General features: G+C 51.4%; 1 protein-coding gene across 1 annotated transcript in view; it reads left to right on the top strand.

Annotated features, from left to right (window-relative positions):
* The window catches only part of PTPN5 (protein tyrosine phosphatase non-receptor type 5), a 39,374-nt gene extending 18,755 nt beyond the window's left edge, over positions 1–20,619 (top strand). The window contains 12 exon segments of the mRNA XM_063094617.1: positions 6,693–6,886; positions 7,428–7,535; positions 7,776–7,865; positions 8,344–8,585; positions 9,762–9,951; positions 12,258–12,342; positions 16,231–16,310; positions 16,493–16,630; positions 17,156–17,266; positions 19,808–19,968; positions 20,064–20,177; positions 20,526–20,619. Of these exon segments, the coding sequence (XP_062950687.1) occupies positions 6,693–6,886; positions 7,428–7,535; positions 7,776–7,865; positions 8,344–8,585; positions 9,762–9,951; positions 12,258–12,342; positions 16,231–16,310; positions 16,493–16,630; positions 17,156–17,266; positions 19,808–19,968; positions 20,064–20,177; positions 20,526–20,619 (1,607 nt within the window).
* The last annotated feature ends 3,567 nt before the right edge of the window (positions 20,620–24,186 follow it).

Raw genomic sequence — 24,186 nt, 5'->3', positions numbered from 1 at the left:
GCCCAAATTTGTTCCCTTTTCCTACACCCTCCTGCCTGCCTGGGGAATGCAGAGAGGAGCTTACCGTCTGAGATGGGCCCTCCACCAACCCAGGCCCTTGTCATCTTGCTCCTCATTCTGTGGAGCTCTCAGTCTTGTCTTGTCGCTCACTGATCAGCAAGACTGAGGGAGTGGAGGAGTGGTGTGGAGTGGGTACAGATTCCCAGAATGCCACATTCACCATCATTTGCCTTTGCTGGGAGGAGCTAGAAATTCTTTTCACTGGGGCTGTTCTTACTCCTAGGAGTCCTGCTGGTCAGTGTAGGGGTTGAAACACAAAACATCTTGAGGGCAAGTCTTAGTGAAGGACCAGGCATAGAGCAGGTGCTTGGTAAATGTTTATCAAATGAAAACATGGTTTGGGGGACTGTACTCTCCAACACCACATACCCTCTGACTTGTAGTTTGCCTGCTGCACACCCCCAAAAGGTAGCAGAAAATGGGGGCCACTACTGCAATCAGTCCCAGGGAGGAGGACAGAGACCACAGCATTGCCCAGCGAAGCCAGGCTCTCCCTCTCACAGCCCAGGGCAGTGCTGGGGGTGTGATGGCAGAAATGGCCGATTGGGCCTATTCCTTTGAGACTCTTCCACCCCGAAGTCCTCCTCAGTTCCTCTGGTAGTACCTCCTTGATTCTGCATTCAGGGACTACCCAAGCAGAACTTCAAAAATAGGCCTGGTAGGCAAACCTGCCCTGACCCATCCCCCTTGTGGGTTTCCAGACCCTTCTGTGGAACAGTAGAAAAATCATAGACTGTGGAGTCCCACTGACCTGGGTTCAAATCCCAGTTCTGCTGCTTCCTGGCTCTGTGACCCCAGGAAAGTACTTAACACCTCTGTGCCTCTGTGGCTGTACATGTAAGACAATAATGTCAACCCACAGCATGGTTGTGAGTATTGAATAGCATAAGGCTGATAATGTGCTTGGCTCAGAGCTGGGAGAGTAGGAGCATGATGCTCGCCTTCTTCCCCACAATGAGACAGAAGCAATAATCCTGTCCACAGCAGTCAATATCTATTGGTAGTATTTTGGACAGTGACAAACCATGGAGCCCAGCACCATCACCCAGATGGACTAGCGTGGAGTGGGTTTGGAGATCTCTTACAGATGATGTGGTATGGGAAGCAGAATATCTGCTCCTAGGCTTAGGGAAGTTAGGCTCATCTGCTGTGTTGGCTAATAGTATGGAGTCTGGAGGCAGACTGCCCAGGTTCTAGTCTTAGCTTCTACTCACTTATTAGCAGGTCTTGGCCAAGTGCCTTCACTTCCCTGTGCCTTATTTTTTTCATCTGCAAAATGGAGTAAGAGTATCAACTACATTCTAGGGTTGTGAGGATTAAATGCATTAATATGTGTAAAGCATATGGAGTAGCACCCAGCACTTGGTAAGCACTCAATATACATTAACTGGTAGTGGTTGTGGTAGCAGCCAACATCCAGGCTCTGCTGTTGGCTGGCTGTTGACCTTGGCCAGGCCACTTCTGTTCTCTCGACCTCAGTTTCTCTATCTGTGGAATTAGCTGGCTGGACCAGATATTCTTCAGGACCTATCAGGCTCTGATAGTCGGTGGTTCTAGAAGCCCAGGCAGGACTGAGTGTGATGTTCTGTGGGGCAAGGCCCCCTGTGACTGTGTGGGCATGGCTGGGAGGTCACTCCTGGCCACATTGGGAAGGGAAGGAAAGCTAAATGGGACAGAGCCTCCCTCCTCATGAAAACAGGAACAGGCTGAGCCCGCCTTCTGCTCCAGTTCCGGTGGGCTGGCAGCCTGGGAGCTCAAAGGATGAGTCACTGACAGGTGCAGCCATGGTTCTGGAGCTCAGGCAGCACCAGCACCAGTGCACAGAGTAGCTGCAGAGTGTAATGGTAGGATTTGGGAGCTGGGGGAGAGATCATAGGCAAGAGAGGGATCATAGGGTTTCCAAATGCCCCATGTGAAATCTGAAGGTCATTTACCTGTGTGCCTAACATAGGATCCCTAGAGCTTTGGCCTGGGGTACTGAGCTCCTGCCTTTCAGTACATCTTTCCTTCCCTCAACACCATGTATCCTTTAAGGATCCACCACCCACATACAGCTGGTTAGGGTTCAAGGTTCTCCCAGACACAGTGCCTATGTCCCTCCCAAGCTCTCATCCTCCTCCCTGCCTTTGCTGCAGTGACCCTCTCCTGAGAAGCAGTGTGGTAAAAGTGGAAACATCACTTGGTGATGTTTCACTGGGTTTGAGTCTCAGGTCTGCACTTAACTTGGGCAAGGCACTTAACCTCTCCACGCCTTGATTTCCTCAACTGGAAAATCCCTTCACCCTGCGCAAGAGGTAAGTCCATGAGGAGCCCGATGTGAGATCACTTGTCAGCAAGCTGCCTCTGAGTCAGGGTTTCATGCGTGGCAAAGCAGCTACCTCGCTGTGAACTATTGAAAAGCCAGCCCTTGACACAAGCAGCCGCCTCTCACCGACAAAACGGGGCCGATGATGATAATGTCTACCTCATAGGGCTGCCGAGAAAAGCAATTGCGGCTGTGTGCGCAGAAGCACTTTGGAAACTGCACACAGCCAGCCCAGTGAGGTGGCATTGTCATTCCCAGAACAAGATAGTAGAAGGGAGGACAGGGCAAGGAGACAGAGCTGACATCATCTCTAGGAGCAGGACCACAACGGTCCGTACAGGCAAGGACTGTTTTGTTCATTGCTGTATTCCCAGAGCCTAGCCCAGGGTTTGGCAAAGTAGGCACATAGTAAATAGGTCACGAATTGCATGAAATTGAATGTTTGTGTTCCCAGTGCATGGCATATAATTGGTTCTCAATAAGTGTGTGTTGGACCCATGCACGAATGAGCAGAGACTAAAATCAGCCAGGTTCCTCTCCCAGTTCTCCACCTCTGCAACTTCCACTATTTTCTATCACAGACCCCCACTGCCCACCGCTGATATCACACATCCTTATCCTGAGGTCTAGGGACTTCACCCCCAAATTATATGCAGATTATAGTGTGTATTTGAAAAATGTATCTTCCTGGATAAAAAGATATCAGATTTCTACCCAGAAAAGCTTTTAAATAAACCCTGCCCGGAAAGATGTATATCTACCAGTTGCCCGGTAAATAACCGTTAGTTGGATTGATCTGACCCCCAGGGCTGCTAGGTGCCCAGTGGTTTAAAAAAGAAATTAAAAAGGCTTTCCCTTTGTCTCTGAGATGCATACAGGGCCCCACCAGCCTGCAGTTCTACCCCCATAATGTGCAAGGCAGTTAACCTGCCATCTTTCATAGGCAAAAGTGATGATCACACATTATCGGGGGGCCTGCTTTCTGAGAGGCTGTTCCATAGCTGGGTGGGTCTCACAGAGCCATGCACACTCTTGTCAATATCATGTCCCAGCATATGCATTTAGATGTAACAGGTGGGAATTAGGACCTGAAACCTGGGAATACTGCTTCATGATATCTTAACTCAGAACTTTGATCTCTTTTTTAAAATATTTTTTTCCTTACAAATGTGTGGGTGTGGGTGTGTGTTGGAGGAAATTTAAGATATGTAAATGAAATCACCTCTAATCCCTCCCTCCCCCAAAGAACTGTTATTAACACGTGATTTATATTCTTCCCGTTTATCATGCACAGCATTTATTAAGCACTTACTGTGTGCCAGGCATTCACTGTGCTCCATGTTCTACGACACTATCTCATGTTAACCTCTCGTCTTACATCAGCTATTCTCCATCTTTTTATAGGCATGTTTACACTTTCTTAATTTTTAAGGCCGATGAGATCATACTGTTTTGTAACCTTGCTTTTCTCACTCCATACCATCAAAATTTCTTTCCATGTTATCAAATATTCATCAACAGAGTCATTTATAATGGCTGCATGGTATTTTATTGCAGGTAAGTTTCATACTTCTCAGACTGGGGTGCATGTACCCCTGAGGGCAAAGCCACAGGATAAATGTCACACATCTTCCTGGAGCATAAATTTGATTTGAAGCTTTGGGAGGGGGGAAAAACATTATTTTAATATCAAAATGAGTACAGATATACCATAGTGTAGAATGTAGAACACCCATGGACTTTAAAACAAAACAGCAAAGTCCAAGATCATGTGAACTTGCTATGATTCCCCAAAGGTCTGTGTTCCCTCTCTTCTAAGGTTGGCAGAAACCTCTAAGAAGCACTGAATTCTAGTTCAAGACCCAGGGAGAAGAAGGGATTGCCCAGCGTCCACAGTGTGGGCATTGCAGAGCTGAGACATAGCAGCCAGATGACACCGGGGCCCATACCCTTTCCACCCTTCCAGATTTGGGATCACCTGTCAACTGCATGTGGATGGAGACCTTGCCCCCTGAGAAATCAACCCTCTGCTTCTCTATGGTAGAAACTCTAAGCTTCCCACATGATCCATCTTTTAGCAGTAGCTTTTTCTTTTTCAACTTACTCCCAGAATCTGAACTGACTGCTCAAGTGGTCTGGTAATGGTACCCTCCATGGGCAAAGGTAAATGCCCTTCCCCCACCCTCTTAGACACTCCTACTGCACTTAGATTTACTGCTTAGTGCATCGTCTTGTAGACATGTATTTACTGGTCTGTTTTACCCATGAGACTGGGAGCCTTATGAAGCCAAGAACTATGTGTTGTTATTATTATCTGCCATTTATTGGGTACCTACTAAATGTCCAGTACCATGCTGGGTGTTTCATCTATATTATCTGAAGTCTTCATACCAGCTTTTCAAAGTATGTATTATTATCCCCATTTATCAGGTAAGAAAAGTGCGTAAAAGATTATCACTTGCCCATTGTCTTTCACTTATGTAGTAAACATTTGTTATAGACTTACATGCCAGGATTTGTGCTAGATGCTGTAGACAATCATGATGAGCAAAACTGACACCACTCCTGCCCTCATGGAATTTCCAGGCAAGTAGGGGAGATGTTGTTCGACAAATCATTTTACAAACCATGGCAAGTGTAATGTAGCCTAGAGCCCACCTGACTGCCTCGGGTTGAACCCACCTCTGCCACTTACCAGCCAGGTGACCTTGGACAGATCTCTCAACCTCTGCATCTCATCTTCCTCTTCTGTAAAATGGGGAGAATAGTAGTATCAACTTCATAGGGATGCTATGAAGAATAAATAAGTTAACATATATAAAGCACTCAGTACAGGACCCCGCACATTCCAGGTATATTGTTGCTACTGGTGGCTGAAGGAGAGGGAGGCATAGGATGTCAGTATAGGATAGGACAGGAGCTACTTCAGAAGACATCTGATTGAGATCTACAAAATGAATAGGAGTTACCTTGGCAGAGTATGTAGGGGGCAGGGGAGGGGAGCAGGGTGTTGGAGGGATGTTCCCAGCAGGGGGAATAGCATGTGCATAGCACAGGGGGCGGGCTCACCTGAGGAACTGCAAAGAGTGTGGCTAAAACATAAACAAGGAGCCATATAGGGTCAGCAGCTGGGAAAGGGGACCTGTGATACAAATATAGCTATCTCCAGGACCTAGGCTCTTTGCACCTCAGTGTTGATCCAGGCCATAGGAGATGTTCAGTAAATGTTTGTCTAGTGAGGGAGCAAGCACATGGACAGACAACTGTGTTGGCTTCACGTGGGTCTTTTGTTAACCAACCAGGAAAGAAGTTCGCTGACCCATATACACAGTGATGTGTGGACAGCCCCATCGCAGCTGTTAAGCTGTGCATATCTATTTTGTTGATGCCACTCTCAGAATAAATTAAGTCATCTGAGTCTGAGTTGGGGCCTCTAACATCTGGGCCTCACAGAGGTGGCTGCAGCTGGAATCCACATTCTATGGTCATGGGCTCAGATCTAAGCCATTGGTGTTCAGATATTTTAGTAGTGGAACTCTGCTTGAAATAATCTTAATGGAAATCCAGTATAAGGTGGTGGGACAGAGAGATCTTCTGTACTTGAGGTGCAGGCAGAGAGACGCAGAACACTTGTTAACAGTCCCTGGTACACCTTGGTGAAAACCAAGGGTTTAGCCCAACACCATTTTCTAGGTGGGGAAACAGACCCAGAGAGGGAGTGACTCTCCCAAGGCCACACCACTAGGGACAGGCCCAGAACTGGATCCCAGACATCTGATATCAAATCTACTACACCAAGATTCTCCTCCACATCACTCTGACTGCCTCCCACCCCCTCTCAGAGTGAGGTTCTTGAGGTGGAGGAGGGGCTGTGATCTTGTCAAGAGTCCAGCCTCCAGCCCTGGACGACAGGAGTGGGTGGGTTGTTTGGGGTCATGGCCTGGCTATGTCGTATCTTTTTTTTTTTTTTTTTTTTCTTTTTATTGAGTTTGAGGTGGCGGTTTTTTGTTTCCTTAAGAAAATGGAAAAGAATGAAGCTGCGTAAATACGATATTAACTCCCTGAAAAACCTCCTGCCATTTTAACTCTGTTACTGGAGAAATAAAAGAGAAATAATTTGTCCACCCACACTGAGCTCTTTCTGACGAAGGTAGGTGAATATTGCTGTGCTAATCGAGGGTGACTGCTGGAAGTGGAGCCACGCTGACTGATCCCGGCTTGAGAGGAAGCCACAGCAGCCCCAAAAGCCGCGGCCGGCCGAGGGTCGGCAGAGCCCCGCGTGCCGGCAGGGCCCGGAGTCATGGCCCGCGTGTCCCTCCACCCGCAGGTCTCCCCCAGCCGGTAGTGATGGAGGCACTGGATGAGGCCGCAGGGCTCCCGGACTCGCAGAGAGAGATGCCGCCACTCCTGCCACCCTCGCCGCCCTCAGAGCCGGCTCGGAAGCCGCCACCTCGAGGCGCCGGGAGCCACTCCCTCACTGTCAGGAGCAGCCTGTGCCTGTTTGCTGCCTCACAGTTCCTGGTAGGGATGTTACCAGGGCCTGGAGAGCGGGCGGGTTGCGGGACAGCCTTCCACTTCCTCCAAGATGGCCACCTGGGGAGCCGCAGGGAGGTGAGGGGCCCCCAGGCTGGGGTGAGGGGACGGATGGCCTTCTGAGCGACAGCCTTAGTAGCTAAGCCCCTCACTGCTGCCTTCCCTACACCGAGAACCGGGAGCACAGGCCCCCTTGACCCCTGACCCCGATCCTGCGGGCTCCTTCTGAGAACTTCCTGTCTGTGGAGGCCTTCCCGGGGCACTTCCTTTTTTATGCACATACCTGTGGGATCTCCTCTGGGAAGGGTTTCTCTTGGCTCCCTCCTAACGCTCTTCTCCAGGGAGAGTCCTGAGGCCTCCTCTGGGCACAAGGAACCTGGGCCCCTCCCTCAGCTGCCCAGTCTGGACCTTAGAGGTTCAAGAGCCTCCTTGAGGGGCCAGGTTGAGGCTGAAGGTGAGCTCTGCAGGGAGAATATAGGGGCCAGGAGTCAGGGCTCTGAACTCAGTCCGCTCCCCCTGACTGCCACAGCTTGCCTGCGGGGTGCTCTGGTTCAGCGGCTATGGCCACATCTGGTTGCAGAATGCCGCACACCTCCTCTCCTCCTTGCTCACTCTCCTGAAACAGCTGGGACCCATGGTGAGTAAGCTCTGGGGAGCCCCAGGGTAGGGGGGATCAGTTGGGGGCCTCCAGTCCCCCTCTCCCCAACCCCTGGTTGGTGCTTCTCTGTGTTCAGAAGATAATTCTAAGTCCCTGAAGTTCTGCCTGTCCCCACCCCAGACCTGAGATGCAGTTTTCAGTCTCCATTTTGTCACTATTGAAATAGATGAGAACTCTGCCTCCATCACCACCCTGATCTGTTTGTCTCATGTTCTCCAGGCCTGGCTGGACCTGGACCCTGGCATCTGGGAGGTCCCCTGTCTGCTGCTGGTCTCTGTGTCTGTAGGCCTGGTCCTCATTACTGCCCTGGTAAGGCACTTCCCAACCCCAGCCTTAGTGCTCTCCTTCTCAGACCCTGAGGCCCTGATCTTCACCAGCTCCTGTCCAACAGGCTAGACATTCTGGGTAGGGCAAGGACAGGTTTCTGTCTCCTTCCACCAGTGTGCCCAGCCTGGCATGAGAAGCTCCTTCTTTCTAAAAAATTGGATTGCAGTAATCTGGGCTGAAGAAAGGGGCTGAGGCAGAGAGAAGACTGGTGCAGGAACCCTTAGTCCCCACAAGAAGGCGTGAATCCACAAGAAACTAAGAGTCGGGAGTGGGTCAGGGCAAGAGAGTGGAGGTAGTAGCCTCCTACCTAGGTGAAGGGCAGTGTCTTATAAACAGCTCCTAGGAGAGCAGGGCTGCTCTGGACACATTGAGGGGAAAGGGCTCAATCCCAGGGGCACCCCAGGAACCCAGGGGGCAGCCAGCATGGGCTGAGGTCTATGACACTATACATTCCAAACAGGTGTGGCACCTCTTGAGGGCCCCCCCAGATCCACCCACCCCGATGCCCCCTGAGGACAGGCGCCAGTCAGTGAGCCGCCAACCCTCCTTCACCTACTCGGAGTGGATGGAGGAGAGGGTTGAGGATGACTTCCTGGACCTGGACCTGGTGCCTGAGACACCTGTGTTTGACTGCGTGATGGACATCAAGCCTGAAGCCGACCCCGCCTCACTGACCGTCAAGTCCATGGGTCTGCAGGAGAGGTGGGAGGGGTGGAGGAGGGGTGGGCTCTGTGGGCCCTCAAGCTCTCAGCTCCCAATCAGAGGTGTGGATGCCTGACTCTGACTCCCAGTGCCCAGGACAGAGCTGGCCTCATAGCTTAGCCAGTGTAGACACATGCTCTTCGGGTGATTCATGTAGATCAGCGTGCCCTACGAAGTGCGGTTACTGCACATGCACACATAGGCATACACAGGTGTGCAGACGTGCACACTCATGCTCTTCTGTGCTCAAGCACGTTTGGGTAGGTTTCTTTTCTGCAGGACTTGTCAGGGCCTTCAGCATCCTTGTGTTCATTGTAAATCAGCAAGAGGGTAGTACATGGCATTTCCCAAAATCACTCAATCACACCTATTTTTATAAAGTGTCTCATAGTGTTCCACAAAGCACACTTTGGGAAGTGTAGACACCCTCTTTTTGGAGCCTAGCTGGCTAAGCCAGATCATACCAGGTTTGAGTACCCACAAAGAAAGAGCCCTGGATGAGGAGTCAGAAAACCAAGCTTTTTGTTTCAGCTCTTCCACTCGCTTATTGTGAGAGCCTGGGCAAATCTTGTCCCCTTGTGGGTACTCTATTTCGCTTTCTGTATAATGAGGGTCCGTCCTGTTCTGTGATGTTAAGGTTTGTCCAGTGTAGATATCCTTGCTGCCACTGTGCTTCCCCTAGGACTTCCTCCTTCCCTGGAAGCTGAGGGTCCTGGCCTCTCCCAGATGAGATGTTCTTAACTCCCTGGTAGCCTCATCCTGGGACCGCTGGGCCCAGAACTGTGATGTGGAGGGTCTGGAGCCATCCTCTTGGGCTCCAGCCTTGTATCTCTGCTCTAGGCAGGTGTCCTCTCTCTCTGAGCTTCCTGGAGGCCACAGGGTGGAACTGCCTCCAGCAGTGACAGAAGAGAGCCCAGGGGAGGGCCATGTTGTGGTTTCATTGGATGTAACTTCTGGAACAAGAGCCCAAATCCCCACTCAGTTAGCTGTTCCTCTGCAGGAGGCAGGAAATGGGTTCATACCCACGCCTCAGGGCTGAGACACAGGCTCCTTGTGACAGGGTCTTGTATACTCCCATTGCTCTTCCTTGAGCCCACCCTGCTCCCACCCCTGAGGCCCCCAGCTGATGCCCCTCCCTGCCCCCGAGACTTACTCCCCTTTTCCTGGCCCTTCCAGGAGAGGCTCCAACGTCTCCCTGACCCTGGACATGTGCACTCCGGGCTGCAACGAGGAGGGCTTTGGCTATCTCATGTCACCACGTGAGGAGTCGGCCCGCGAGTACCTGCTCAGTGCCTCCCGTGTCCTCCAAGCCGAGGAGCTTCACGAAAAGGCCCTGGACCCTTTCCTGCTGCAGGCAGAATTCTTTGTGAGTCTCCTGCAGCCAGCCACCCCCACAGTGGGCAGACCTTTGTGCTCAGTCGATCATCTACCTAGCCAGGCAGGGGAGCAAGCCGTTTGCCCTATGAGCCTCAGTGTCCTTATCTGGAAAATGGGGATGAAAACAATAGCGTGTTGGAAGGATTAAAGAGATTGATAACATGTGCAAAGCACGCATCCAGGTGATTGGTGTTCAGTGGCATTTCTAGTCCTTATTACCCAGTACTGTGCTTTGAAAGCCATAGAAAGCCTTCTCTTCTGACTCTTGTTTTCCCACCCTCCTCCTGCCAAACATTGTTCATCCTCTTGAAATCTCTCCAGTCACCTCCCCTCCTTCCCACCCCTGAGGCTCTAGCTTAGGTCCTAATCAACTCCTGCCAGCTTCTGCAACAGCTTTCAGCTGCCTCCTGTTGGACTTTGAGAGGCCCAATAAATAACATCCCTATTTACCTGCCTGACTGCTCAACCCATTAAGAGGTAAGACGTAGATCACAATATCACCTTTACAATTAGTAAAGGATAGGTTTGAAATGAGGCTTTGCAATGTATAGCAGTAGTGAGCTTTCTAATACCAAGCCCCAAATTAGATGCACTTTCCACCCACCACAGGCAGTGCTGCCACAATATGGGCCTTGCCCCATGGGGACACATCTATAATTCTTTCTTGGCAGGAAGCCCCCAAGCAGAGGAGGAAGGAAGGGGCTGAGGCCCAGAAGTTTAGCTCCTCAATCAAACTCACCATTGAGGTGACTCTTCCACTTCTATGGGCAGGAATGGGCAAGGGGCCATGAGTATTTGGGGAAATTTCCTCCTGGTAGAAGCCAGAGACGTGGGAAGCAGTGTGCCTCCCTCTCATCTCCCTTCCCTTGGCCCCTCGTCTAGGCCACCCTGCTGCCTGTCCAGACCGGATGGCTCTTGCCCCTGAGAAGACCTCTACCACCCTCTGACCCAGTGCTCCAAGCTTGCCAGAACTTGGCACCACCTGCATAAGAAATCAGCCCTCCTAACCCAAGTCGGTCTAGCCTCAGCCTCCTTTTCCAGCCTTGTGCCCTATCCTCCACCCCTGCAGGGACTGTCCACTTCCAACTGGGCCAACCCCACCTGTGCTTCTCTCCTCATATGCCTTTGTTCACACCATGCCCCACCCTGGATGTTTCTATAAAGCATTCCTTGACCACCCTTGCCTCAGCTCCTGCTCTGAGTTCCCACCGCCATCCTCTCCCCTTGAAGAAAGAACTTACATCCTGTATGTCATTTCCTATTCAGTAGATAGGTAATTGTTGATTTTGCCAGAAAGGAAGGAACATAGCCTGAGCACCCACTCCTTGGCAGTTTTGTGCATGTTTTTTTTTTATCCTTTTGATTCTCGCAAGAACCCTAGAAGGTATTATGATCCTCATTTTACAAAGCCCATACTTAGTGTGTCCAAAAACAATGAATAGTATGAAACTGTGTACAGTCAGGTGCTAACCTGAGTGGACAGATTGGGAGAGAGTGCACAAGAAGAGGCACGTGGGGGAGCTAGAAGTGAACCTTAAGGGGTGGCAACAATTTAGAGAGAGGAGGGGTAGGACCAGTGCTCCCAGCAAGTGGAAAGCCATAAGCTCAGACCTGGAGGCAGGACTGAGAATGGCATATTAACAACAGGGAAGAGACGGGCATCACTGGAGGTAAAGAGAGGCCAGATCCAAGAAGACCTTGCATGGAAAGAGAGAAGTTCCAACACAGAGCTCTTGACACAGAGTGATTGAGAGGTGCAGATACAGCCCTGGGAGGTCAGAAGGAGGCTGCTTTCCTGCTGGAGAATCAAGGAAGGCTTCTCCGGGGAGGTGGCCCTTAAGCTAGACAGGAGATGAGGATGGGGTGGATATTACCACAGAAGAAGCAGCACAAATCAAGGTCTCAAGGTGGAGTTGCCCAGGGCAGGAACACAGATCAGTAAAGCCACTCAGTTTGGCTGCTGCACGGAGAGTGTAAAAGAGGCAGTGATTGGCCAGGTTGCTTTTTATCTTGTTGTTCTTCTTTCCTCAACCATTTATCAAGTGTCTATTATGTGCTAGGCTGGCCCTCAATAAATAACAGCCATAATAACATTTATTGTGCATTCAGCATGTGCCAGGCACTGTTCTAAATGCTTTATGTGCACTATATCATTTAATAGTAAATATTTGTTGAATGAGTGTATGCACTCAAGCCAGCCCCTGGACTAGAAGTTGGGGCACAGCAGCCCCTGGATTCAAACACCTATGAGGGCCAGCCCTCAGCCGCTTACACCCCTGTGTCTTCCTTCTGCAGGAAATCCCTATGAATTTTGTGGATCCAAAAGAGTATGACATTCCTGGGCTGGTGCGGAAGAACCGGTATAAAACCATCCTTCCCAGTGAGTACTCACTGCCCCAGAGACGTGGGGGTAGGCTCACCCTCACCCCGAGGAATACCGTAAGCCCAGAGCTGGGCTTTCAGGGGCGATGGGACACTCATCACTGGAGGAGAAGGGATGGAGGACTGGGGGTGCCCAGTGAAAGGAATCGCCTCCCTGCTGAAAGCAGAGGCTAGTTCATTCCCTCACGCAGCACTCTCTGGATCCTTGCCCTGCTTGGCCAAGTGCTATGCTGGGTGCTGTGGAAACCCAGAGAGAAAGGGTGGTGATAACAGCAGCTCAGTGTGTGGTGACTGAAGAGTGTTTTCACATCCATTGTCTCTTCAGAAGAGGCAGATTTCAAGGAGAGGAAGTTAAGGCTCAGAGCTGTTTAGTAGCTCATTGACAGTCACACAGCTAGGAAGTTCAGTTTCAAACCTGGGTCTCTGTGACCCCAAAGTCAGGCTCTTTTATCTACCTTGTTTTCAGTCTGGTCAGGTTGTAGGTCCCATAACAGGCAGCACCACCCCACAGGGGAATGAGCTGCCTCTTCAGGTAGTGAGCTCCCTGTCGCTCAGTGTGTTCAAGTGAAACTGCATGAGCAGTCCCCTGAGAGGTCTGAGAGGGCCTTTCCTCCTTTGTGGGCAGTTAGACCAGGTGACCTAATGTTCCTCTTTCAGCCCTGTGATGTCGTTTTCAAGTAACTTTCATGAAACCTCTGCCTGCCACCCCTGCCAAGTTCTGGTCCCAGGCCGCCAGGCTACTTTGGGGGTGACTTGTTGAAAGTGAATCCCCACAGATCTACTCCACTGGGTTTGTGGAGTAGCGAGGATTTTTAAAAAAAACAGTTTTGCCATTAGCATCCCCAACAATGTGTAAGATGTCATGACTTATTTTTAACTTTCAAAATATCGACTTGTGGTTGTTATGGTTACACAGTCTCTAGGTGATTCCGGTTAAACAAAGCACCATTTAAAGCCAGGGTGCACTCTACAGGGCTGCTCACCTCTTCCCTCATCTTGATTACCCCATCCCAGCCCTACCTGGGGGGAAGGACTAGGTACCCCCAGGGCTTTGCTGGCCACAAGGGAGGGTAGGAGTCCTGCCATGACTCCATGTGGTCTGCCCTGAATTGCTGAGAGGCTTAGGCCACCTCCGTCTGCCCTGTGCATCCAGGTCCCCAAGCCCAACAGAGAATCTTGTCTTTATCTAGCAGGAATTGACCCTGCACCCTCAGAGACTGGGTTGGGGGGCAGAGAGCAGATCAGGCTTGCAGAGGCCTCCTCTCAGATCCAGGATACCCTGAGGTTTGTTCTGTCATTCATTTGACACACATTTCCTCAGCCTCTGCCCCAGGGGCTGAGAGTTCAGACATGAATGAGATATAGACTCTGCGCACAAGGAAAGACAGGACCATGGACAGAGTCAGAGTGCCAGTGACCAGCAGGCAGCATTGGGAACAAGGTGCAGGGGAGCTTTTCTGTTCCTTTCACCACTTTGTCCCAAGCACCGAAACAGAGCCTGGCACATGGTAGAGATTCTGTACCTATTTGAATGAATGAATATCTCCCAAATCTAGCTCCCCTCTCCATCCTCACTGCCAAATGACATTTTTGGGGTTATGGCTTCCGTGTTGCCCAAGTCCAAGGAGTGCCATTTACATAGACTACGTTGACATAAATGCCCCCTGGAGTCATGCCAGGCAGAGCAGCCCTGTGACCCTGGACACTCTGATGCAAATCATTGCAGGAAACCCCTAACTGGCCTCCTGGCTTTCATGTTCTCCTCTCCTGTTCATCTTCTACCGTTGCCAGAAAAATGATGCAAAACAGAAACCTAATCATGTCATTTTCTTCTTAAACACCACCATTGTCACCCTTATAATCCTCGGGTTGAGGTCCAGGTTTCTAAGCATGGTTTATAAATCCTTTTGTCATCTGGTTCCTTTCCAGCCTCATCTCTCCCCAATCCCTACCTTGTCCTGTTTGGTTGAATTAGAACAGAATTTCCTGCTCCTCCTCCTACTGGTTCTTCAAACTCAGCCAAAGTGCCACCTCTTCTAGGAAGCCTAACCACCCTATCCAAGGCAAGGGCCCCTTCTGTTCATGAGCCCCGGTGCTCATGTGCTACTCACTACTTGTCTGCCTGCCCAACACTGTGTGTTCCTTGGGGGTGAGGACCATGTCTTATTTATCTAGGAGTCCCTACTCCCAAGCATAGTGCCCGGGCACAGAGTCGGTACTCAATAAGGGTTTGTGGAACAGAATCATTATCATTGCCACAGTAGTTCTTTAATGCCAGAGTCCCTAGCATCTGGCCATAGGGGCAGTGCCCACTTCTGTCCTTCTGCCCTTTAATCTGGACAGGCAGAAAAGGAGAAGGGAGATGGCTCATGCAGAGCTTCCTGCTCCCCTCTTCTGTGGGTCACCCAGAAGCCCCCGCTCCCACTTACCCTGCCCCTCTCCATCCCTGCCACCCATTGCCACAAGAACTGCCAAAGTCACCTGCCAAAACCTCAGGCACTGGGGCTGAGGCGAGAAAAGGGCTAGAAAGGGGAGGCTTGTGCACATCACCTCCCCTGTTTATCCTACTGTGTTTGAAGTCCTCCTTTTTACCTATTAATTTATGGTAAAAATTGTCATATGGGCAATAATAACAGCAACTCCCTGCTCTATAGTGTTTGCCTTGTGCTGACCTAAGTTGCTGGTCTAAGTGCCCTACTTGTTCATGTTAACTTTACCAAATAAGTGAGGTCATTATGGGTGGAGTACCCCCAGTTTACAAATAAGACACAGGGAGATTAAGTAAATTGCCCATGTGAACACTGCTAGTAAGTCACAGAGTCGGGATTTGAACCCAGCCTCCCTGGCTCAGTGGTAGACTCTTAATGACTCCATTGTACTGCCTTTGAGAGCCCCTTAAAGTGCATACTGGAAGTGTGTTTAGCCCAACCCTCCCTTTTATAGGAGAGAAACTGAGACCCAGAGAAGGGATAAGACAGTGGGCTGGTGACAAAGCTAAACCACAACCCAGGGTTCTGGGCTCCCACTCAGCTTTCCTGCCTACCTCATGCACCCTCCCAGTCTCAGTCTCAGCCTCTGCAGACTGAGAAAACAGTCAATACAGGGAGGCTGCAGCTGGAACAAAACAAGAGCTACTCCAGGAAGAAGAGTAGGGTGTTATGAGAATCTGTTGTTATAGGATTTGACACGTGACTAGATTGAGAAGAGGGGGGAAAAAAACCCTCTGTGTCTCTGTGTACACATGTCCAAGCTGCTAAGACCCTACAGTCTCATTTCAGGTGTGAAAGGTTTTACTCTTTTCCTCCCAATATTCTCCCTCAGCTGTCTGCCCCCAAATCTTAACAGCCCTCTGTATGTATAAAGCACTTTATAGTTTATACAGCACTTTCACATGTTTTCTCATTTATCTTCCGAACAGTCTTAGTAAGTAGGCATCTTGACTCCCATTTTACAGATAGGAAAACTGAGGCCTAAGCCACATGTTTTACAAGTTACACAGCAAGGTAGTGACAGTATGTACTCAAACTCTAGCTGCCTCCTGCTGTCCAGCATCTGTACCCTAGGTAATTCCTTTCTTGACATAGCTTTCTCCTCTCCAGAACATAAGGTGTAGTGAGCACCAGGCAGCTTAAGGAGCACAGGCAAAGGGCAGGCTTGATCCTACAGAGGTAGAGACCCAGGGCCTCTCTCTCTCTACCCTCTTCTTCATCCTGGGTCCTCACCTGCCTGTGTGGACAATGGATGGGTCACTGGTTTCTATGGGGTAAGGGAAGGAAGAACTGCTAAGGTCCCAGAAGAAATGTGGGTGTCCTGGAATAGGCCAGAGAAGGTGGGCCCTGCACCAGAGGGCCCAGCTCTCGGCCACATCTGTCTCCCCCTACCCCAGACCCTCACAGCAGAGTGTGTCTGACCTCACCAGACCCCGACGACCCTCTGAGTTCCTACATCAACGCCAACTATATCCGGGTACGTAGCCCCATCCTGATGGTCTCTTGCTGAAGGGGAGGCCTGAGTCGATGGGATTCATCCTCTAGGCTTGTCTTTAAGCCAGTCTAGCTCCTTCTAGCCCCTGGGAAGAGCCTGAGTGTGGGGACTGGGTCCTGGGAGCCCTGTCTCTGACCCTGATAGCCTGGACTTGGCTGGCACAGGGCTACGGTGGGGAGGAGAAGGTGTACATCGCCACTCAGGGACCCATCGTCAGCACGGTTGCCGACTTCTGGCGCATGGTGTGGCAGGAACACACGCCCATCATTGTCATGATCACCAACATCGAGGAGATGAATGAGGTAGGGACCCCTGTACCATGCATTTCCAAGTGTCTGCTGTGCTGTGCCCTACACTGAGCATCTCGTTTTCAAATTAATCCTTATGACAATCTTTTGAGGTTGGTAGTGTTCACTCCACTGTCAAGATGGGAAATGTGAAGCTCAGTGAGCTTAAGTCATTTGCTCAGGGCCACGCAGATAGTCAGAGGCCTCTCCACCCCCAGTGCCCCTCATCTTAACCATGAAGTTCTGCTGCCTCCAGCCTGCCAGAACTGGTGCTGGCTACTTCTGTCCCCATAATAGCCCATTTGATTGAATCCCCACAAAAGTCCTTCAAAATGGGTATTACTTTCATTTTCCAGATGAGGAAACTGAGGTTCAGAAAAGGAAAGTATCTTATAGGTTATGAAGCTGAGATTTGAACCCAACACTCCAGAACAGCAAACCTGTTCCCCTTTTATCTCTCTCCACTGGCCTTGGAGGGGCATCGGGAAGAGTATGGGAAGGGAACGGGGGTGTATCGCAGCCTGATCTGGGCCCCTGCAGAAATGCACCGAGTATTGGCCAGAGGAGCAGGTGGTGTACGACGGCATCGAGGTCACTGTGCAGAAAGTCATTCACACTGAGGATTACCGGCTGCGACTCATCTCCCTTAAGGTGAGGGCTGGTCTGGGCTAGGCTGGAAGGATGGAGGGTAGGGGCATAGTTGGGAACTCCAAAGAGAACAGGGCCTAAAAGCCCACTGTAGCTGAAATAAAAGCCTGTGCACTCCCAGGATTTGCTGATAAGCAGGGATGAGGGAGGGATGAATAGACTTGGGCACCAGAGGGAGGGCCAAACCCCAGTTGCATTTCCCAAACCTCTGTTGCATGTGATGCTGTTGGGTGCTCTCTCTCTACACTGCTCTTCATGCCTTCTAGCTCTGCTTTAGTGCACCCAATGCCAGGAGTGTCTGGGTGAAGGGACTGCAGCAGTTTCCAGTACTGTCCTTATAACTGAGGGTTCATCATGACTTTGAGATCCTGCCTAGAAACATCCCTTCACCTGGGAGGCTGGGCTACTGGCCTGTAGTGCCCAATCTTTCCACCAGAGGGCAGGTACTTCTTGCTGTTTTAGGGTTGCCCGGGGAGGCTGTGGTTACAGAAAACGGCAAGAAAAAGGAAGATGCACAAAAAATGAGCAATACAAAACAGCCCAGAAGAGTGGGTTGAGGTATCCTCCTACCTGAAAGTGTGCTTCTTCCAGGATCTGCATAATAGGGAAGACTGTTCTTTTGGAATTGGGGATTAGTGGGTTCTGTTTTTGAGAAACAATGAAACCCATATTTGGGGAAGGTGGAAAGGCTGAAGAGGTAACCAGGCACCAGGAAGCTGATGCCCTACCCAGAAACAGCCTGAGAAGTCCATTGACGCTGACAGCCACAGTGTCCAGCCACAGAAAATGAGCTCCAGGCATGAGACTCGTCCCTCTAAGCTGCTCCCTCTCCCACTGGATAGGGTGCTACTCAGGGTGTCAAGGGGTACCTCATTCCCCAGAAGGCAGTGCCCACCTGAGCCACTGTGAGATACAGCTCTTGCTGGAGGGTATGAAGGGCCAGAAAAGTGAGGAGCAGGAGCTGTGGTAGCTGTCACAGCCAGGTAACCAAAGGACCTGAGGAACCAGCTTCCTAAGTAGAAATTCCTAGAAAAAGAGCCTGGGCTAAGGCGGGGTCTGCCTAATCTTCTTGATGTCATGGTGCTGGTTAGAGAAGAACCAGAGCATCTTGGGGTTTGAGGGTATTTACTTTTGTCCATAAACCGTTACAAGTACCTGCCCTGGACTTGGTTCTGGGTTAGGTACTGGGAACACAGAACTGTCCCTAGCCTGGACTCTCTCCTCAAGAAGTGCCCATAAGATGGTAAGTACCAGGCTAGAGATAGGTAAGGATACAGAAGAAGGACACTGCCAGCCAGCATGCTCAGGGAGGGCTTCTTAGAAGTGGTGATGTTGAATGAGGTCTTCTTGAAGGATGAGTTTGAGTTGACCAGGGGAAAACAGTGGGGAGAACATTTCCAGCAGGAAAAAAAATAAAAGTAAGGGCATGAAAGATGGAACATTTGTGTGTGCGGGCGCTGCAAAGATTTTATCTTCAAATCTTTTGGAGTGCAGGGGCATCAAGTACAAGTATGAAGGAGCAGGAGATGTTCCTGGAAGGGCGGACCCTGTATCAAGGGTCTTATTTGCCAAGCTAAGGACTAAGAGTGGGTTTTATTCAGAGAGAAATGAGAGCCATTGAAGGATGTCTTAGTCTGTTCTGGCTGCTATCACAAAATACCATTGGCTGGGTGGCTAATAAACAACAGATTTATTTCTCACAGTTCTGGACTGGGAAGTCCAAGATCAAGGCACCATCATGATCAGGTTCTGATGAGGGCCCACCTCCTGGTTCATGTCCTTACCTGGTGGAAGGGGTGAGGGAGCTCTCTGGGGCCTCTTTTATAAAGGCACTAATCCCATTCTGAGAGCTCCACCCTCATGACCTAATCACCTCCCAAGGGCTTCACCTCCAAATACCCTCACATCGGGGATTAGGTTTCAACCTATGAATTTGGGGTGGGAGACAAACATTCAGTCCTTAGCAAAGGGTTCTGAGCATGAGAGCAGCATGCCCAGATTTGTGTTGTAGACAGACCATTTGACTGCTGTGGATCTGGGGCAGTCAGGAGGGAGAGAACTCACACAGTCAAGAGGATAGAAGTCAAAGCCGAGGTGGTGGTAATGGAGAGGCGGGCATGGAGCGGAGGTGAAACTGACAACACTTACTGAGGATGGAGGTGGGATCGGGCAGGCAGAGCACAGCGAGGTGAGAGCGGGAGTCCCAAGGTTCTGGCTTATGTGACTAAGGGACAACTGGGCCAGTTGTTAAGGAACCGTGGAGACAGTAAAGAATTGGAGAAGGGGTTCTTGGCTGATCTGGAGTTGTTGGAGCAGAACCGAAGAGAAGACCAATACTGACACCACTGACCAGCCCCCACTACCAAGCTGACATTGGTCTCTGTCTGGTGCCACTAGCAAGAGGGTTTAGATGGTAGGGGGAAGAGGTTCCACTCTGTGTCCTCCTTCTTGTGTTCATCCTCCCTCCATCCCATCTCCATCTCTGGGCTGGTTTGTGGGCTAAGAGTTCACATGTATCTGGGTGGGCCTCTGTCTCCTGGACAGAGTGGAACCGAAGAGCGAGGCCTGAAGCATTACTGGTTCACATCCTGGCCCGACCAGAAGACCCCAGACCGGGCCCCCCCACTCCTGCACCTGGTGCAGGAGGTGGAGGAGGCAGCCCAGCAGGAGGGGCCCCATTGTGCCCCCATCATCGTCCACTGCAGGTGGGTACTCCCAGCCGCCCTCTGGGGCAGGGCAGCCCGCCACCCCACCCCTGTGCTGCCCTGCTCCTCACTCCACTCATCGCCTTGGCCCTCAGTGCAGGGATTGGGAGGACTGGCTGCTTCATTGCCACTAGCATCTGCTGCCAGCAGCTGCGGCATGAGGGCGTGGTGGACATCCTGAAGACCACGTGCCAACTCCGTCAGGACAGGTCAGCCCACAGGCAGGGGTGGGGGCAGCAGGAAGAGATCAACATGTGCATGGGGGTGAGGAGCAGATGGACACACTGGATATGGACTGACAGACAAGGAGTAGGGAGGACAGCTGGGTGGAGGAGCAGGATCCAGACGGTGGCTAGATGAAGAGGGGAGAGAAACAGCTGGTGGAGAGAGGCTGAAAGTGATAGGACATGTCATCTGTATCCCTGTCTAGAAGGGGCAGAGGACAATGGACAAGGCCCCTAGTGTGCCTCCCAAATGATTAGTACTCCATGGGTTTGGGGGCACCCTGCAGCCCATCCCTTAGGGACCCATCCCCACTGTGCATCTCTGCCGGGCAGGGGTGGCATGATCCAGACGTGCGAGCAGTACCAGTTTGTGCACCATGTCATGAGCCTCTACGAGAAGCAGCTGTCCCGCCAGTCCCCAGAGTGATCACACTCCTCCGAGGTCTCCTGGGCACTGCCCAGCCTGAATCTGGGCCCTCACCCACCACCCAGGGCCCCGCCTCGGGTCCTGGGTCTGCTCCCCTGCCTCTGCCCTTTCCCGCTTCCTTCTCTTCAGTCTGCTCCCTCCTATTAGCCTGGGCCTGGCCCCTACCCCCAGCATAGCTCTTCCTAGTGTACATATTGGGGAGTGGGAGGGATGGGGAGGGATGTGCCAGGCCAGGCCTGGGGCCCCAGGGCTTGACCCACACCACACAGGCCTGGGGTCTCAGTTTTTAATGACGGTTCCATCGCTACTTGATCCAAACGTTTCTGTGCCACACTCCCAAGTGTCCTGCCACAGCGTGTTCTGTTTGTCCATCCATCTCTGCTGTCTGTACCGGACACTGTGTCTCCTCAGCCCGGGAAAGGGGTAATGACCTCCAGCCCCTAAGCAGCCCAGGCAGAGGTGCCTGCCTCAAGCCCCCACCCCCACTTCTCCCAACAGGTGGATTGTATTTTGCCCCTAATTATTGGGACCAGGATTGGGGCAGGGGAGGGCAGCCTAAGGACCTGGAGGTCAGGCATGAGACCTTGGCCGAGAGATCTCAGCTGGGGGAGAGATCTCTGGGATAGGGTGGGCATCACAGTCAGGGTGGCCTCGGGGTGTCAGATGCTCTCAAGAGGCAATGGCCAGCCTACGAGGCATTGGGGATGAAGGGGATGAATGGTGGTGGAGAACCCAGAGGATCTGGGCCCTGCTGGGGGGTGGGGGAGGGAAGTTCCAAGGGTAGGGTGGGGACTAGGCCCCAGGTCTGTGTGAAACATTTTTCTGTGTCACTGTGGGAAAGCCTTCCCAGAAGTCTCACTTTGTGTCGCTCTGTGTGTGTTCCGTGTCCATGCGTGTGTTGAGAGCCCATCAGCAGGGCATGCATGATTCTTTGGCAACATGTGTTATCTTGGAGCCACGTGTTTTTACTGCTGACTTTAATTATTTATTCCACGGCAGACAGAGACATTTGGTGTCTTTTTATAATTCGCTCGTGGTCATTGAATAGAGCAATAAACGGAGCATTTTGAGCAAAACTAGCCTCCTGGGTCTGTGTGATTTGCCTCCGCCCTGCAGTCCCTGCACCTGGTCTTTGTGCCCCTGCTTCCCAGCCCCAGCACACACACTTGGCCTTCACGTTCACTGGCACCCCTTGTGGAGATTGGGAGTATGGGGTAAGTCCAAATTTGAAAAGCCAAAATCAGTCCGTTCTACAGGATTCTCACACACCCTCAGCCCCAGCCAGCCATGTGCCCTCAAGGACATAGGGAACCTCAAGGACATAGGGTACCTCAAGGACAAGTGCAGGAGGCTTCTGAAGAAAGCAAAGTGGCTGGGAGGCCACCAGCTCTGACATGGGCCAGAGAGACCAAGGCTGGGACCAGGGGATGTTCAGGCCACACAGGGGCCCCTCCCTGCTGGCCAGCTCACTTATTTCATGTTAGCCCCGTGGGTCCTGACAGCAGCTGCAGCCCAGCAATTTCCCTTGTAAGGCCTGGACTGAGTAGCCCCTCCCAAGGGGCCCAGGTCATCTGCCCCTGGGGTTGGAGCAAAAGTAGCTGTGATGCCACTGCTGGCAGGTGGGGGTCACCTCAGGGCAGGAGGGGATCCAGGATAGAGCTTCTGACCAACCAGCAGGTCCTTACAACATCCCAGGGCCTTGGGTGGGTTGGTCAAGGGTCCAGGCATGCAAGGTGTGCTACAGATGATGACAGAATGGGGTGGCTGCAGCAGCTCGGATGGAGGTCCCCACGAAGAGGGGCATGCTCTCCAGCCACCCTCAAGCAGAGTTCTCTCCCCAGAAGGATGGCCCTCCTACGCAGATTAGGGAGATTGGGCTGTGGGAGTGGGGTGGGGGAAGAGGGCTAACATTTCCCTCTCCTCCCCCAGGGTGGCCCTGTAAGGCCACTCAGGATGTGCATGAATCACACGTAGAGTGTGACACGATGGCACCCCCTGAATTTGTGCAAAGTAGCAGATACCTTAGACCTTCCCTAACTCACCCCCTCTCCATCCCTGGAAAACACAGACCTATTGCTTTGCTCCCCAAGCCCTGTTGAACCATGCATGCACATGTACCTGACTGTGTGCGCACACAAACACACCACCCTGAGCCCCTCAGCTCAGAGAAGCACCACCCAGAAGCAGTGAGAACCAAAACTCTACCACAAGGGAAAAGGAAAAGTGCCCTTGGACTGCTAGCCTCAGCCTCCCTCCTGCCTGGTCCCTAGCATTTCCTCCAGCCCTGGATCCAGCCTCTCTTCCCTCCACCCCACCCCACCCCCAAGCAGTGTGCCATCTAGCTGAGGCGGCTGCAGACCCTGTGTAGGGAATCGTCCCCAGGGGGCCAGACATTTAAGGAACCAGTGACTCTGGGTATCCTCACTATTGGGGCAGAGGAAGGAGGAGACTGGCCCACCTTACAGCCCAGGCATTAGCTGAGCCTCCAAAGCCGTGGACACAGCATTCAAATGTTAGAAGGGACTGGTCAGCACGGAAGGTAAGGCTTCCCTCTTTCCTCAGGCAGAGGCTGCTACCTTCTGAGTCCAGAGGAGGACACAGGGTAGAGGGCAGGAGCCAGGACAAGGAAGTAGTCTCAGAACCCAGATGGAGAAACAGCCCAGGCAGAAAGATGTGGGGGGAGAGGGGGTAAAGTTTAGCCTCAAACCATCTGGCTCAGAAGGCGGCTTTGGGGTGCTCTGGAAGGCCACTGGAGTCAAGAGGCTAGGATTCTAATCTTACTGACCTTGAACTGGTCATTTCTCTCAGACATCAGTTTCCTCATATACAAAATAGCGTTTAAAAACTGCCATGCTGGTTAAATAAAGGATGGCAGGTACATCCATTCATCGAAATACTGTGTAGCTGTTAACAAGAATGAGGAAACTCTTTATGAAGTGGTATGGAAAGATCCCCAAGATATATTAAGTGAAAAAGGAAGGGGCAGGATAGTGTGTGTAGTAGGCTACCTTCTGTGTGAAATGCAGAGGAAGAGAACACGACCGTGCATGCATACTTGCATGAAGCAGCTCCAGAAGGAGCCTAGAGACTCCAGGCGGTGGCCTGTTGGGGGAGGATTGGGAAATAGAGGGACTCAGGAGTGGGAGGCAGCCTCTTCATGCAGGTTTTTATATTGTTTTATCTTTTAACTATGTGATTGAATTTCTGTTCAAAAGAAAAATATAAGAAATAAAAACTAAACTGTCTTTTCCATGTCACAAATGTAAGAGCTATAGAAATGCATTGTCGTCTGTCTTAGCGTTCCACTAATGCCACGGTCTGCAGAGCCCAGGAAGGAGATCCACAGCTTCCTTCTAAGGCCCACTCCAGTATGGCTTAGTCAGGAAGTTCCTTCTTAGGTCTGACTTCATTCCCTCCTGATGAAACATCCAGCACTGCCTCCCTGGTTCCATGTAGCTATCAATAGGTATACTCAACTTCTTCTGGGCCCTACTTGGTCGGCTCCACGTCCAAGAACTTGGAATGATTTGGGGTGACTCATTGAGGGGACGAGTTCATTGGTCCTTG

The sequence above is a fragment of the Cynocephalus volans genome, chromosome 4 (genome assembly GCF_027409185.1).
Source record: "Cynocephalus volans isolate mCynVol1 chromosome 4, mCynVol1.pri, whole genome shotgun sequence".
Classification (NCBI taxonomy): domain Eukaryota; kingdom Metazoa; phylum Chordata; class Mammalia; order Dermoptera; family Cynocephalidae; genus Cynocephalus; species Cynocephalus volans.
Note: the sequence above shows the minus strand (reverse complement) of the source record. Positions and strands in the feature narration are given on the sequence as shown.